The sequence below is a fragment of the Lepus europaeus genome, chromosome 17, assembly GCF_033115175.1.
Source record: "Lepus europaeus isolate LE1 chromosome 17, mLepTim1.pri, whole genome shotgun sequence".
Classification (NCBI taxonomy): domain Eukaryota; kingdom Metazoa; phylum Chordata; class Mammalia; order Lagomorpha; family Leporidae; genus Lepus; species Lepus europaeus.
The window spans coordinates 19,048,735-19,061,202 of NC_084843.1; the positions used below are offsets into that span (position 1 = coordinate 19,048,735).

The 12,468-nt window shown below is 55.8% G+C and overlaps 1 protein-coding gene across 1 annotated transcript in view; it reads right to left on the bottom strand.

Moving 5' to 3' along the window:
- Positions 1-1,065: 1,065 nt before the first annotated feature.
- The window catches only part of RBM20 (RNA binding motif protein 20), a 56,048-nt gene continuing 44,645 nt past the window's right edge, over positions 1,066-12,468 (bottom strand). The window contains exons 13-14 of the mRNA XM_062214269.1: positions 5,156-5,277; positions 1,066-1,185 (exon numbers count right to left, since the gene is read on the bottom strand). Coding sequence (XP_062070253.1) covers positions 1,075-1,185; positions 5,156-5,277 — 233 coding nt within the window. The 3' untranslated portion in view covers positions 1,066-1,074. The remainder of the gene's footprint in view (positions 1,186-5,155; positions 5,278-12,468) is intronic.

The following is a 12,468-nucleotide window of genomic DNA, read 5'->3' on the forward strand; positions in this document are numbered from 1 at the left end:
CCAAGCCGGCCTGTGCGGTCAGCGCCGGGAGCCCTCGCCCCCTGCCCAGGCTGGAAGGGACCCACCTACAAACACCTGCAGCCCTCTCTCCTTCACTTCTCCTGCGCTCGGGGGCCACTTGGGGGAGATCAGTGCACCCGGGGTGCAGGCACCAAGGGGGAGCCAAGGACAGGGCCACCTCCTCGCCACTATCGCTGGAGCTGACACCACCCTTGCAGACCTAAGCTTTGGCAGCAGCCGTCTCAGCTGCAGGGAGAAGGCAATTCTGATTTCATTTTTAAGCGAAGCGGCTCCATATCCAATTCATCGCCCAGGAGAGGGCAAACCCTGACATCTGCTGACAGAGGGAACTATGGATGAAATTGATCTGGGCTTCCAAAATGTAGGGTTCTTTTCTTTCTCCATAAAAATGCACTTAATTTCCCTGTAAGGCATGACTCTGGCAGACTTCTAGGAGAGTTATCAAAAACTGGAGTTTTTCCAAAAGGTGGTGCAGCTGGGGGAAGGGGTTCAGGAAGCCAGCCCCGGCCTCTGCCCTCTGATTATCTTCCGTGCCCGTCTCGGACCGCAGGGGCCCCCTCAGCGGCCCCGCGCAGACACTCAGACGCCAGGCAGAGACCGAGCGCCGAGGCCCTGAAGTGCTTCTCTCGACCCAGGCGTTGCCGCTGCAACTTGGCCGTGCATGACAGCCTGGCCTGGCCTGTTCTATCCCAGCAAGAATTCGAGCACTGTGAAAATCCCTGAGAAGCTGGATTTTGTGAAAAGGAAACGCTCCTTGGCCCAGGGAGGGGGTGAGGGCGGGAGATGCGGGGGTTGGGGGGGGAGCGGTGAACTGAAAGACCATTGGAAAGAGGCCAGGTCCCCCAGGAGCGGGGTGGTGACCGCTGCGGCCAGGCCGGGAGCCGGGTGACTCGGTTCCTGGAGACACTTCAGACGCTCTACACATCTCTGCCAGGCTCTCCTTCCGGTCGGGGTCAGGCCTGTCCGCGTGGGGCGAGGCCCGTAGCAGGTCCTTCTCACCCCCCAGCGGCAGCAGCGGCGGCGGCGGCGGCGGCGGCAGCGGCGGCAGAAACATCAGGGCTTTTTCCTGTCAAAGTGCGGCACGATTCCGCTGTCCTCAGGCCTGGGGCTGCCTGCCCCCTCGGGCTCCTTCAGGCCCTCCTCGGCCAGCTGGGACAAGTACTTCTGCGGTGCAAAGATAGGGACAGAGGAGGCAGGAGGCATGAGTGGCAGCAGGTGGAGAGCAAGGGGGGTGACAGGCACCCTCTCCTGTCACCTGTGTCCCATGGGTGGGCCACCCTTCCCCTGGCATCCTCCTGGGGCTGGGGGACCCATGCTAAGGCCCTCCTAGGTTAGTTGACAACTCGTACGTGCCTGCCGTAGAAAAAACACAAAGTCCAGATACTAACAATAGCAAACACTTGCACAGCCAGGCACTGTTCTAACTGCTTGGCTTCTACACACTCACTTAATCCTCATGGCAACTCTGCCTGCTTTCCAGAGAGAGCAGGCAGTGGGTCCACATGGGAGGGCGGGAGAAGATGAGCCCTGGCCCACAGCTCTTGGGCAGTGGCAGCACAGAGGCTCTCGGTAACCTGTTTCCTGCCAGGAAAGGGCAGGGTCCTGGAGCTCCTTCCACGGATTCGAGCGTGCACCTGTCAGCTCTATAGTTGGGGCTGCTTCCACACAGTCCCTGAACACTCGCTGCTACGACTGGCCCCCGGCCCAACAAGGTGAGCCAGGTCAGGAGGCCGTGCAGCGTCCGCAGTGGACATGGTGAGACGGGATCAGGGGCAGCAGGTGACAGAGCACTGGATCAGGAGTCAGAAGCATTCCGTCCAGCACAGTGTGTGAGCTCTGCTCTCAAATGACCAGGGTTCAAATCCCAGCTCGGCAGGCACGTCACCCCCAAACTCGGACATGGGTGGAGTGAGGGTAGCAGCAGTGACTCCCACACTGCAGGGGGTGCGCTGTGAAGCTGAAGAGAAGCTGCACAAAGCATCTGGCTCGGTGCCTGGCACAGGGTAAACACCCAGGCAGGTGGGGCTTCTCCTTGCAGCCTCATAGTCCTAATCCGTGAAATGGGATGACAGTGTCTCCCACCTCCCGCCTCCCGGGGCGACAACCAGGCTCACATGAGAGGAAGTGTGTGGAAAGCCCGGGGCTGCCCTCCACAGAAGAGACTGGCTGGCTTTCAGGGCCGGGTGCAGCTTGATGGGGAGCGGGCACCCGCAGACGCCCGTGGTCAAGGCTGCTGATGCGGAGCCTGGGTTCAGCTGAGCGGCGGGAAAAGGCGCCCTGAGGGAGGCAAGTGCACCCCGTGTGCAGGCCTGCTCTTTCCCAGGGCAAGGGTCTGCTCCGCCCATCTGGCGCTGCGTCTACCTGCGGTCCCAGGTCACTCCGGGTGGTTCTCCCAGAGCCTTGGGCTGCAGTGGGCACAGCAGGGGAAGGTCAGAGAATGGAGGCTCCTCCCACCTGCTCCCTGCCTCCAAGAGCCATCCTGACCCCTTCTCAAGGAATCCTGGTGGGTGCTAAGTTTACACGTGTCTGGCTCAGGTGTCAGCCAGCACCCACTTGCTTGGGTCTGAATTTTTCCCTTTCCACACATGTATCCAGGGGTGGGGTGGGTGAAGCTGTGAGGACTGAGACATGCTGTCAAGGCTACCAGAAACCCCAGCTAGGAAGCCTGCGGCAGAGGCACTGGCTCCCCAGCAGGTGCACGGTTTGGGCAGCATGGGGCGGGGGGGTGGATTAGCCAGCATCTACACATGCCTAGAGAATCCGAGGAGGGGCTCTGGCCTGCGGTGGGGGGTGGGGGGAATGGCAGTTGGCCGAGGGGTCTGACTCAGAAGCTCAAAGCACAGGAAGGCCACTGCCCTGGAGAAAACAGGATTTGGAAGTAGAAGCCCTGGCAAGTCTGAACTCTTGCTAACTCCCTGGGTGACCTTGAGCTGTGTGGTCTCATCTCCCTGAGGGCGTCACAGTCTGCCTGAGAGAGAAGGTTCCTACACCGACGTGTCAGAAGGCACTGGACAGACTGTTTAAAATGCAGACTCTCAGGCCCAGCCTAGAGAGGATGAGGAAGCGAGTGAAGGGGCGGGGTCGAATCCAGGAAGCCACATTTTGAAAAGGAGCCAGTTGGCAGGGGGAGCAAGGTTAGGGGGGAAAAAGCAGGACCAGGTGATCTCCACAGCCGCTTCCAGCCCGGCCATTCCACAGCTCCCATCTCGGGGGGGATGGGGCGGGTGTGTCCTGGGGCTAGCTGACTGTCCTCAGCCGGCTCTGGGGAGCCCAGTCTGAACTCCCTGCTCTGGGCCCAGGAGTGGCCTCAGGCACAGGGCAGCTGCTCTCCAGAGGGAATCAAGAGGCTTAAATGACCTGAGTCTGGGCATAGTCCACGCCAGCCTCTTACAAACGGTGACCCGGGCCAGGACATCGTGGGTCTCAGTTTCCAGGGCCAGCTTAGTAGAGTAAAAAGAGGAAAGTGATTAAGAATCAAGTGATCTAGCACTGGGCCCAGCAGCTCACTCTGCAACGGATGAATCATGCCGCCTTGCTCTGAGCCTCAGTTCCCTGGGTTCTAAGACCAGAGAGCCCCGACCAGAGTTTCTTAACTGCGGGGAGGGTATTCGAATCATCTGGAGAACTTTCTCGAATCGCATGTTCCTGCCTCCCCACTTGCAGTTCTCTTGAATATCTGACCTGGGACGTGCACTTCAGAAACAGTGCCCAGGTGAGTCTGGTTTACAACCTGCTAGGTCAGGCCCTGTTTACCAACTGAACTGTACCCCAAATGCATGGCTGCAATTAGGGTGCTGACAGCACAAGGACTGCGTGACTTGAGGCACTGAGGGTCAATCGTGTCTGATCACTCGTAGTAAAAGCAGGCAGCGTCTCAAGATACTCATTCTGGACATTTGAGACGCTGGTAAGCTGCCAAAATGTAGCTTATACCAGACGTTCATTATGAAACCACACTCTAACCTACTCTATGTTAGTTGGGTAGACATTGTAGAACATTATGCCCTATTTCATTGATTTTAAGACACCTTTTTCCACATGGTAACAACTTTGCAATAGAGATACATTTCACAGTTGGTGGATTCTCACCATTTAATTTACAACATTTTTTTTTCTTGTTGGTTACCAAAAATGGCACTGTAGACTGGCTATAATGTAGTATATAGGATATCTTTTACATGCCACTTTTTTAAAAAAAAAAAGCTATTTTTATTTATTTGAAGGTAGAATGACACACAGAGCGGCAGAGATCTCCTGTGTGCTGGTTCATCTCCCAAATGCCTGCAGCAGTCAGTGCAGGACTATGCCAGGCTGTCCCAGTGGCTAGGAACTCAATCCAGGTCTCCCACAAGGGTGGCAGAGACTCAAGTACTTAAGCCATCACCTGCTGCTACCCAGGGTGTGCATTAGCAAGAAGCTGGATCAGAAGTAGAGTGGGGACTTGAACCAGGCACCCCGATACGGGATGTGGGCATCTCAACTGCTGAGCCAAATGCCTGCCCCATATACGTGACTTTTTAATTTACTATTATCACTTTTGTGATTTATTGCTTGACTCCTGCACTAGAATGGGAGCCCCATGAGGTCAAGGGTTTTGTCTGCTTTTGTAGCTGTCTCCCCAGTTCCTGGAGCAGTACCTGGTACATAGTCTGTGTAAACATCTGCTCTCTGCATGAACATTTAAACAGAACTTAACAGTGGACCCTGTACCAAGGAACAGAAGCAGGAACACCAACACCTGGAGCACCTAGGTCTGGTGGGAAGGGGTCAGCCCCACGAGGGTTCAGGTGAACAGCAGCCTAAGTCAGGCTACTCACAGTGGCTGGGGAGGCAGGCATTTTAAAAAGCCACCTAAACAGAGTGTATCAGTATGAAAGTAAAGACAGATGCCCTGGGAGCACTTGGGAGACAGCCCCCACAAGGCGCAGGCTGGTGGGGTCAGTTCTGTGGGTAGAGGGGGAGTTCTGCGTTGTGGGAGGGCACAGAAACTCACAGAAGCAGAGGGGCAGCCCTGTGTGCATGGGGTAGGGTTGGCTGCCTGCGTCCAGGGCTGGAGTCAGAGACAAGCCGGCCGAGGATCCTGGATGCCTGGTCCGGCCCCACGGGGTGCTGAGCCAGGAAGGCCAAGGGTTACCTGCAAGTTCCTGTAGTGGACGGCACTGCGGCAGTGGGTCACCTTGGCCATCTCCTCGCTGGCATAGAACAGCCCACACAGTTTGCAATAGAACCCAGTCCTGGGAACCACGAACTCCACCCCTGTAGGAGAGGGGATGGACAGGCGTTAGGAGGGCGCCCCCGGCCCCCAGCCCCCGGCCCCTCCTGCCACCAAGCGGACATGAGGGTGACAAGGTCCACCCTCCCTCATGGTTGACTTTGGCTGGTTCTCTTGCTCCTCCAAGCCTTGGTCTCATTTGCCAAGTGGCTTCGCTCCCTGGCGGCTGTGAGTAGAAGCGATGTCGCCGTGCGGGGTACTGAGTGCTAACAACTAAATGCTCGCCACTAGCTTTGGGGACGGTTGTCCCCATCTCCTCCTCGCAGGCAGAGCAGGAGGAAGGGGGTTCTGCATTTCACGTCTCCAGCCCATGCTCCTCTCTGCTGTCGCAGTTGCTGTTTATTTAGGAATGACGTTCATTGAAGAAAACCTTGCACACAAAGGGAGGCTAAAAAGCCACCCAGAGCCAGGCCAACCCCAGGATTTCTTTCCGCGTGGCTTCTCTCTGGCAGGGCCCTTTGCGGGCGGTCTTAACCGGCTCCTAAAGCAGCTCTGTGCCCTCCCTTTCTCCTAACGTGCACATTTCTCTACCTGCCTCCAGCCTTTACATCCCGTCAATGCCACAGTGCATGTGTGGCTCACTAACTGTAACTTCCAGAATTCCAGGAGGCCTTTTGATTTCAAGGGAGGGAGACAAAGGGCCCCAGGCATTGAGCAGTGACTGTCACACTAGAGGGCTCATCTTTGAAGGGTGACTGCTCAGGTTTCCGCAAAGAGGTGTTCTGACTGGCAGAGTCACGCGGTCTCCCCTCTCCACCCCCCCCCCCCAACCTTTTCTCAAAAATGATTTATTTATTGACTTATTTGAAAGGTGGACTTACATAGGGCAAGTGAGAGAGAGAGAGAGCAAGTGAGAGATCTTCACCTGCTGGTTCATTCCCCAAGTGGCTCCAGCCAGGGCTGAGTCAGGTTGAAACTAGGAGCCTGGGCCGGTGACGTGGCTCAATAGGCTAATCCTCCACCTTGCGGCGCTGGCACACCGGGTTCTAGTCCCGGTCGGGGTGCCGGATTCTGTCCCAGTTGGCCCCCTTCCAGGCCAGCTCTCTGCTATGGCCTGGGAAGGCAGTGGAGGATGGCCCAAGTGCTTGGGCCCTGCACCCCATGGGAGACCAGGAGAAGCACACAGTGCGGTACGCTGGCCGCAGCACACCGGCCGCGCCGGCCATTGGAGGGTGAACCAACGGCAAAGGAAGACCTTTCTCTGTCTCTCACTGTCCACTCTGCCTGTGAAAGGAAGGAAGGAAGGAAGGAAGGAAGGAAGGAAGGAAGGAAGGAAGGAAGGAAGGAAAAAAAAAAGAAACTAGGAGCCTGGAACTCCATCTGGGTCTCCTACATGGCTGGACGGGGCCCAGGTATTTCAGTCATCTTTTGCTTTCTCAGGTTCATTAGCAGAGAGCTGAATCGGAAGCAGAGCAGCCGGGACTCCCACCTGCACTCATACGGGATGCCATCAATGCCGGTGGCAGCTTAACCTTCTGTACCACAACACCTGCCGACATGGTCTCCTCTTGGAGATGTGGTCAGCAGGGTGGAGAAGGCCCAGGTCCGAGAGGGTCCCGCCCAGACACTGAGGACCTAGGCATCTTGGGGCAAGTCAGTGAGTCACTCCTGGGGTTCAGTTTCCCTGCCTGGAAGAGCATGGGCCCCGCTCAAGGGCATCTGTAGTGCAGCTCCAGCAAGGGGCGAGCCGGCAGGACTGCGAAAAGCAGCAGCCACTGCAGAGCGAAACAAGGGGGCTGGGCTTGGGCCCTGGGTGCCAGTCCACACTGGGGCTGCTGCCCATGTGTGAGTAGCACCTGTAGCCAGGCTTGGCTGCTCCCTCTGTTCTGCTAGGGGTAGGTAACGTCAGAGATCAGGCCACACTGAGATCCGCCCATGCAGGGGACACATGGCAACCTCTGGCAGTGAGGGAGAGGCAAGCCTCCCCCACCCCGCCCCCCGGGAGGGCAGTCCTGAGCCACAGGACCACATCCTGGCTGCTCTGCCTTCTCTCTCCTCCGCCCTCCTCCCACCCAGGGACAGAGCCGAGGGCCGGGAAGACTCTGGCTTAGAGATGCAGCCTAGCCTTGTCATTAGAGCTCCTTTTTCCATTTCACTGTGTGTGAAAGGGCAGCCCTGGGGAGGGGCCAGGAGGCCTGCCCCCGCCGGCCTTGGCTGCTCACTGCCTTGTGGTTTGTGGCCTGTGGCCTCAACTAGTTTGCTCTAACTGCCACGTAGCCTTGAGCTCTCAGCAGGCAGCAGCAGCCCCCAGAAGTGAGGGAGTCCCCCTAAGGCCTAGCTGCCTGGAGGGGACCAGAGGGTCCTCCCCAACCCCTCCTCCCACCCTCACCACAAAGGTGGGGAAGGTGGCCCCGGCCCTACTCCCTTCTACCTCATGCCCAGGCCCTGGCCCTGCCTCATGCTGGTCCAGCCACATTAAACAAAGCAGAATTTTTCCTCTTGCAGCCGCTCCACCGGGAGCTGAGAGCTCTGAGCCCAGCCAGGCCCTCGGTCCCAACCCAGACCCCACAGGATCCGCCAACCGGGTGGGGGTGCTGAAGGCCCGTCCTGGGACCCCCGGGAAGGGGTATAGCTGCCTTGGGGGGGGGGGTCCTCTGAGCCTGACACTGGCACTGAGCTGGCAGCATCTATGCCTTTTAAACAAAGACCCCGCTACCCTCTGTGGGGCTCAGGGCAGCATTTCACTTCACGCAGGAGAAAACGCCACTAACAAGCAAGAAAGCAAAAACGAGGGAGGCCACAGGGCAGGGCCATGGTAGAGTGGAGAGAACACTGAATTTAGAATCAGACAGACATAGGCGTTTTACTTGTGCTGTGTGACCCCAGGCACGTCTGAAACCTCTCTACGACAGTAACACCACGCATGTTGTTAGGGGCAAGCACCTATCATCTTGCCTGGTGCTCAGGAAACATCCGTTCGGAACGTTTCCCTCCCAGAGCAGCGGCCCTCCCACCGCCCTCCCACCTTCCCCGCGGCCTCCTGCAGGAGCCGGCTCTGCAGCCTGCCACGCCTTTTCCTGGCCTCTGTCCAGAAGGTCGGGGCAGTACCAGGAGTCACAAGACAGCCCCAGGGAAGCAGAAGCTAGGCAGGGAGAATCCCCCGGACAGCCTGGGGTTGTGCGGGCCCCTCAGCGCTCACAGCGACACCCTGGGATGCGGGGGACCTGAGGCAGCAGCAGCACATGTGTTGCCTTGGCTGTGACGAGCTCTGGAGCTGCTCGGTGCTCGCTCTCTGCTCTGTTGTAAAGTACCATCATTAAAGCTGCTTTTGGCTTCTAATAATAGCTCCTGGCAGCAGCCACTTAACTCCGTCGTCCCAGTAAAGCCAGCACTGGGGCGGCAGTGGCGGGGGGTGTTCTGTGCGCTGCAGGCAGGGGCAGTGACACTGGGATCTGAGAGCAGCAGGCCTTAGCAGGCCCACACTGGCCAGGGCCACCCAGAGCTGGCCCGAGTCACATGGGCCATGCCCTTCCCCACCATGACCCAGCCTCTGAGCAACAGAATCGGCCTCTCCCCATGGGGTACCCGGTCCTGGGCACTCCTCATGTCACCTCCCTGCTGTCCCACAGGGACAAAGCTTCCCTTAGTGACCAATCACGGAAGGGGAAGGTTATGCAGCCCCAGTAAGAGGAAGCACACTACAAGGGCACTTCACAAAGTTCACGGAAAATGCAATGAAGTGTATTTTGGTGTAAAAAAAAATCATGAAATCCATGCAAAGTTTCTGCATAATGTGCATTTCCATGAACTTTCAAAAGATTCTTCATCTGCATGGATTTCAAAACTATTTTGTTCGATAATAAACTTTTAACTCCACTTTCCACGAACTTTTTGAAGTACTCCTGTAGTTCTCAATAAACGAACAGTAACAACAGAAAACCCTTATTAAGTGTTCTTCTGGAAGGCACTAAGACCTAACAAGTATTTGTCCATTTAATCCTCAAAGTAACTCTTGGGAAGGCTTCTGTTATAATCCCTGCTTCATAGATGAAGAAGTCCAAGCAGAGGTTACATAAATTGCTTTTTGTTATCCAGCCAGCAAGTGGCCGAGATGAGACTCGAACCCAGGGAATCAGATTCCACGGTCCGTGCTCCTCACTTCCTGTACTTGCTGCTGCCGGAGCCGGAGGAACTGGCGAGCACAGAACCCTGAGCTCTGGCCTGGATTTCCTATGAGATCTTGGGGAAGTGTCCAGACTTGAGTGTCCCCACCTGTCGAGTACACACAATAGGATCATGCCTCTTCTCTTCTCAAGGTCAAGCAAAGACCACGAACATGCACAATCTGCAGTGCTCCAAGCCAAACACAACCTAAATGCCCATCAACCCGTGAATGAATAAACAGAGCGTGGTACACCCACATCTACGGCCCAATCCTGCTCAGCGAGGGAAGACGTGAACTACTGATACGCTCACCCATACAGACGAATGCCAATTATGCTGAGCGAAAGAAGCCAGGCGAAACCAGGACGCACTGTAGAACCCCCTCCCAGTCAGCTCTAGAAAACGCAAACTAATACTTGGTGGTGGAAAGCAGGTCAGTGAGCGGGGTGAGCGGGGGCCTGAGGCAAGGGAGGGAGGGATCACAGAGCAGCACACCCTCCCTGTCTGGGTCTTGCTCATGGTCTCCCGGATACACACAAATGTCAAACCGCACACTTCACAATGGTCAATCACACCTTGATAGAGCTGTTTCCAGAAAACCAAAATGAGACGTCATTTTCCTACCAACAGGCTCACACAGACAAAAGACAGATAACGTGTGATGCTGGCACGGAGGTGGAAGATGGGAATGCGCTCCCAAGGTCACAGGGGAAACTAGCATGGCCTTTGTGCAGGGCAATTTGGCTGCCGTCATGAGAATTTAAAGTGCAGGACACCATCTCGCAGAAGCACTGGCAAGTGCAGAGAACACCTCACAGCGCACACGTGCAAGGCAGCAAAGCTCAGCGAGTAGGAACGCAGCTTCAGCATCAGACGTTGGGGCTTGTGTCCTCGCTCCTGCCCTTGCCAGCCATTAGCTGTGTGATGCTACTGCTCAGGTTTGTGATCTATAAAAGAGGCATGAAACAACGCCCTGCCTTACAGGTGTCTTGAGAGGGCCAAGCAAGACAAGATACAGGAAGCACTAGGAGGCCTGCACGGTGAGTGAAGGCAACACAAGCATAGTTATCGCAGTGTTCTCACAATGGGAAAAACTAAAAAACAACCTACATGGTCTCCAGGAGCAGAAGGACCAGGAATGTGCAGTGAATCGAACGTCTGTGGGACCAGTGTGGTGGCGCAGCACGTAAGGCCACTGCCTGCTGCGCTTACTACCCTCATGGGCGCTGGTTCTTATCCCGACTGCTCTACTTCTTAACCAGCTCCCTGCTAATTTCCTGGGAAAAGCAGCGGAAGACGGCTCAACTGGGCCCCTGCCACACACGCGGCAGACCCAGATGACGTTTTTGACTCCGGTGTTTGTCCTGATCCACTCCGGTCATTGTGGCCATTCCATGTGGGGAGTGAACCAGCAGATGGAAGATCTCTCTCTCTCTCTCTCTCTCCTCTCTCTCTCTCTTTCTCTCTCCCTCTCTCCCTCCTTCCCTCCCTCCCTCTCTGAATAGGGCCAGCACTGTGGCTTAGCAGGTTAAAACACCGGCCTGCAGTGCCAGCATCCCATATGGGAGATGGTTCGTGTCCAGGCTGCTCTATTTACAATCCAGCTTCCTGCTAGTGGCCGGGGAAAGCAGTGGAAGACAGTCCAAGTGCTTGGGCCGCTTACCCATGTAGGGGACCCGGAAGAAGAAGCTCCTGGCTCCTGGCTTTGGCCTGGCTCAGTCCTAGCTGTTGCGGCTATTTGGAGAGTGAACCAGCAGATGCAAGGTCTCTATCTCTCTGTCTCTCCTTCTTTCTCTCTCTGTCACTCTGCCTTTCAAACAAATAACTCTTAAAAAAAATAAAGAAGGAATAATAGCATAAAAATAAGGTATCCTCTAAGAAGAGATCTCTGTGATCCGCTGTGATGTGAAAAAAGCAAACTGCAGAACAGGATGCGTCTCTAGCGATCCTGCCTTTGTGGGAATAAAGCCCTCTCTGAGCAGTGGCCACCACCGGAGGCTGGGGAGAGCCTGGAGGGACTGTGGGAACAGGCGACACCTTTCTTACTGACTGTATATGCCTCTTATTTTTTTTTTTAACTCATTAGTAATACTCATATTTTCTCTAGTGAAGACACGAATTATAAGGTAGTAGAATTGACTCCCAATTTTTGCTGACTCATCTGATTCCAAGTTCTTGGATGACAAGAGACTGGTTCCCCTGCAGGCCTAGCCCAGTGCCACAGTCTCCTGTATTTGCTGCCTGAGTGAATCATCTCCGCTCCCAAAAGGCAGCCTATGCAGCTGTTTAGAGACTTTCCCAGGGTTAAAAACCCAGGGCCCTTTCAGTTCATTCTAAGGTCTGTCGCCCTCTCTCCCTCCCTCCCTCCCTCTCTTCCTCCCTCCCTCCCTCCCTCCCTTTCTTCCTCCCTCCCTCACCTCCCTCTCTCCCTTTCTTTGCTCCTTCCTCCCTTCATTTCTCCTTTTTAAATTTTTGTCTTGGAAGATACTGTGCAGCACATCTACCACTTTACAAAAAAGGGTTTTTTGCTCTCTACACCTGACCCCAAAAAAATGAGGGGGAAACGGAGGTTGTTTTTGTTTTTTGTTTTGTTTTGTTTTTTAAGAGGAGAAGAAAAAGAACAGAGGAACGTGGATGGGAAGGGGGCCTCCACGGCGAGGAGCCCCTGCCTGGAAGTGCAGCCACACCAGAGCTTCTCAGACACACCGGCCTCTCGGCTGCCCACGTGGCCCTGTCCCAGGCTTGCTCTCTGGACAGCTGCTTTGACTCCTTTATTGCATCGCCTTCCAAGCTCTCAGAGCCAAGGCGCACCCTCAGAGATGACGCAGGCTGGAGTGGGAGTTACTCCGGACTCTCCCAGGGAAGTACCTTTACCCCTACCCAGACTCTGCTTGGTTCTCCCCTATGGAAATGTGGCCTCAGTGATTCAGTGAGTGAACCCCAGCCCACCCCCAACACCTGCCCACTGAAAGCCATCGGTTTGCTCCAATTCCGTGGCACAGATGAGGAAATCAAGGCTCAAGCTAGGACTGACCTGCCTAACAGTCACACAGGGCCCCATAAATGGAATA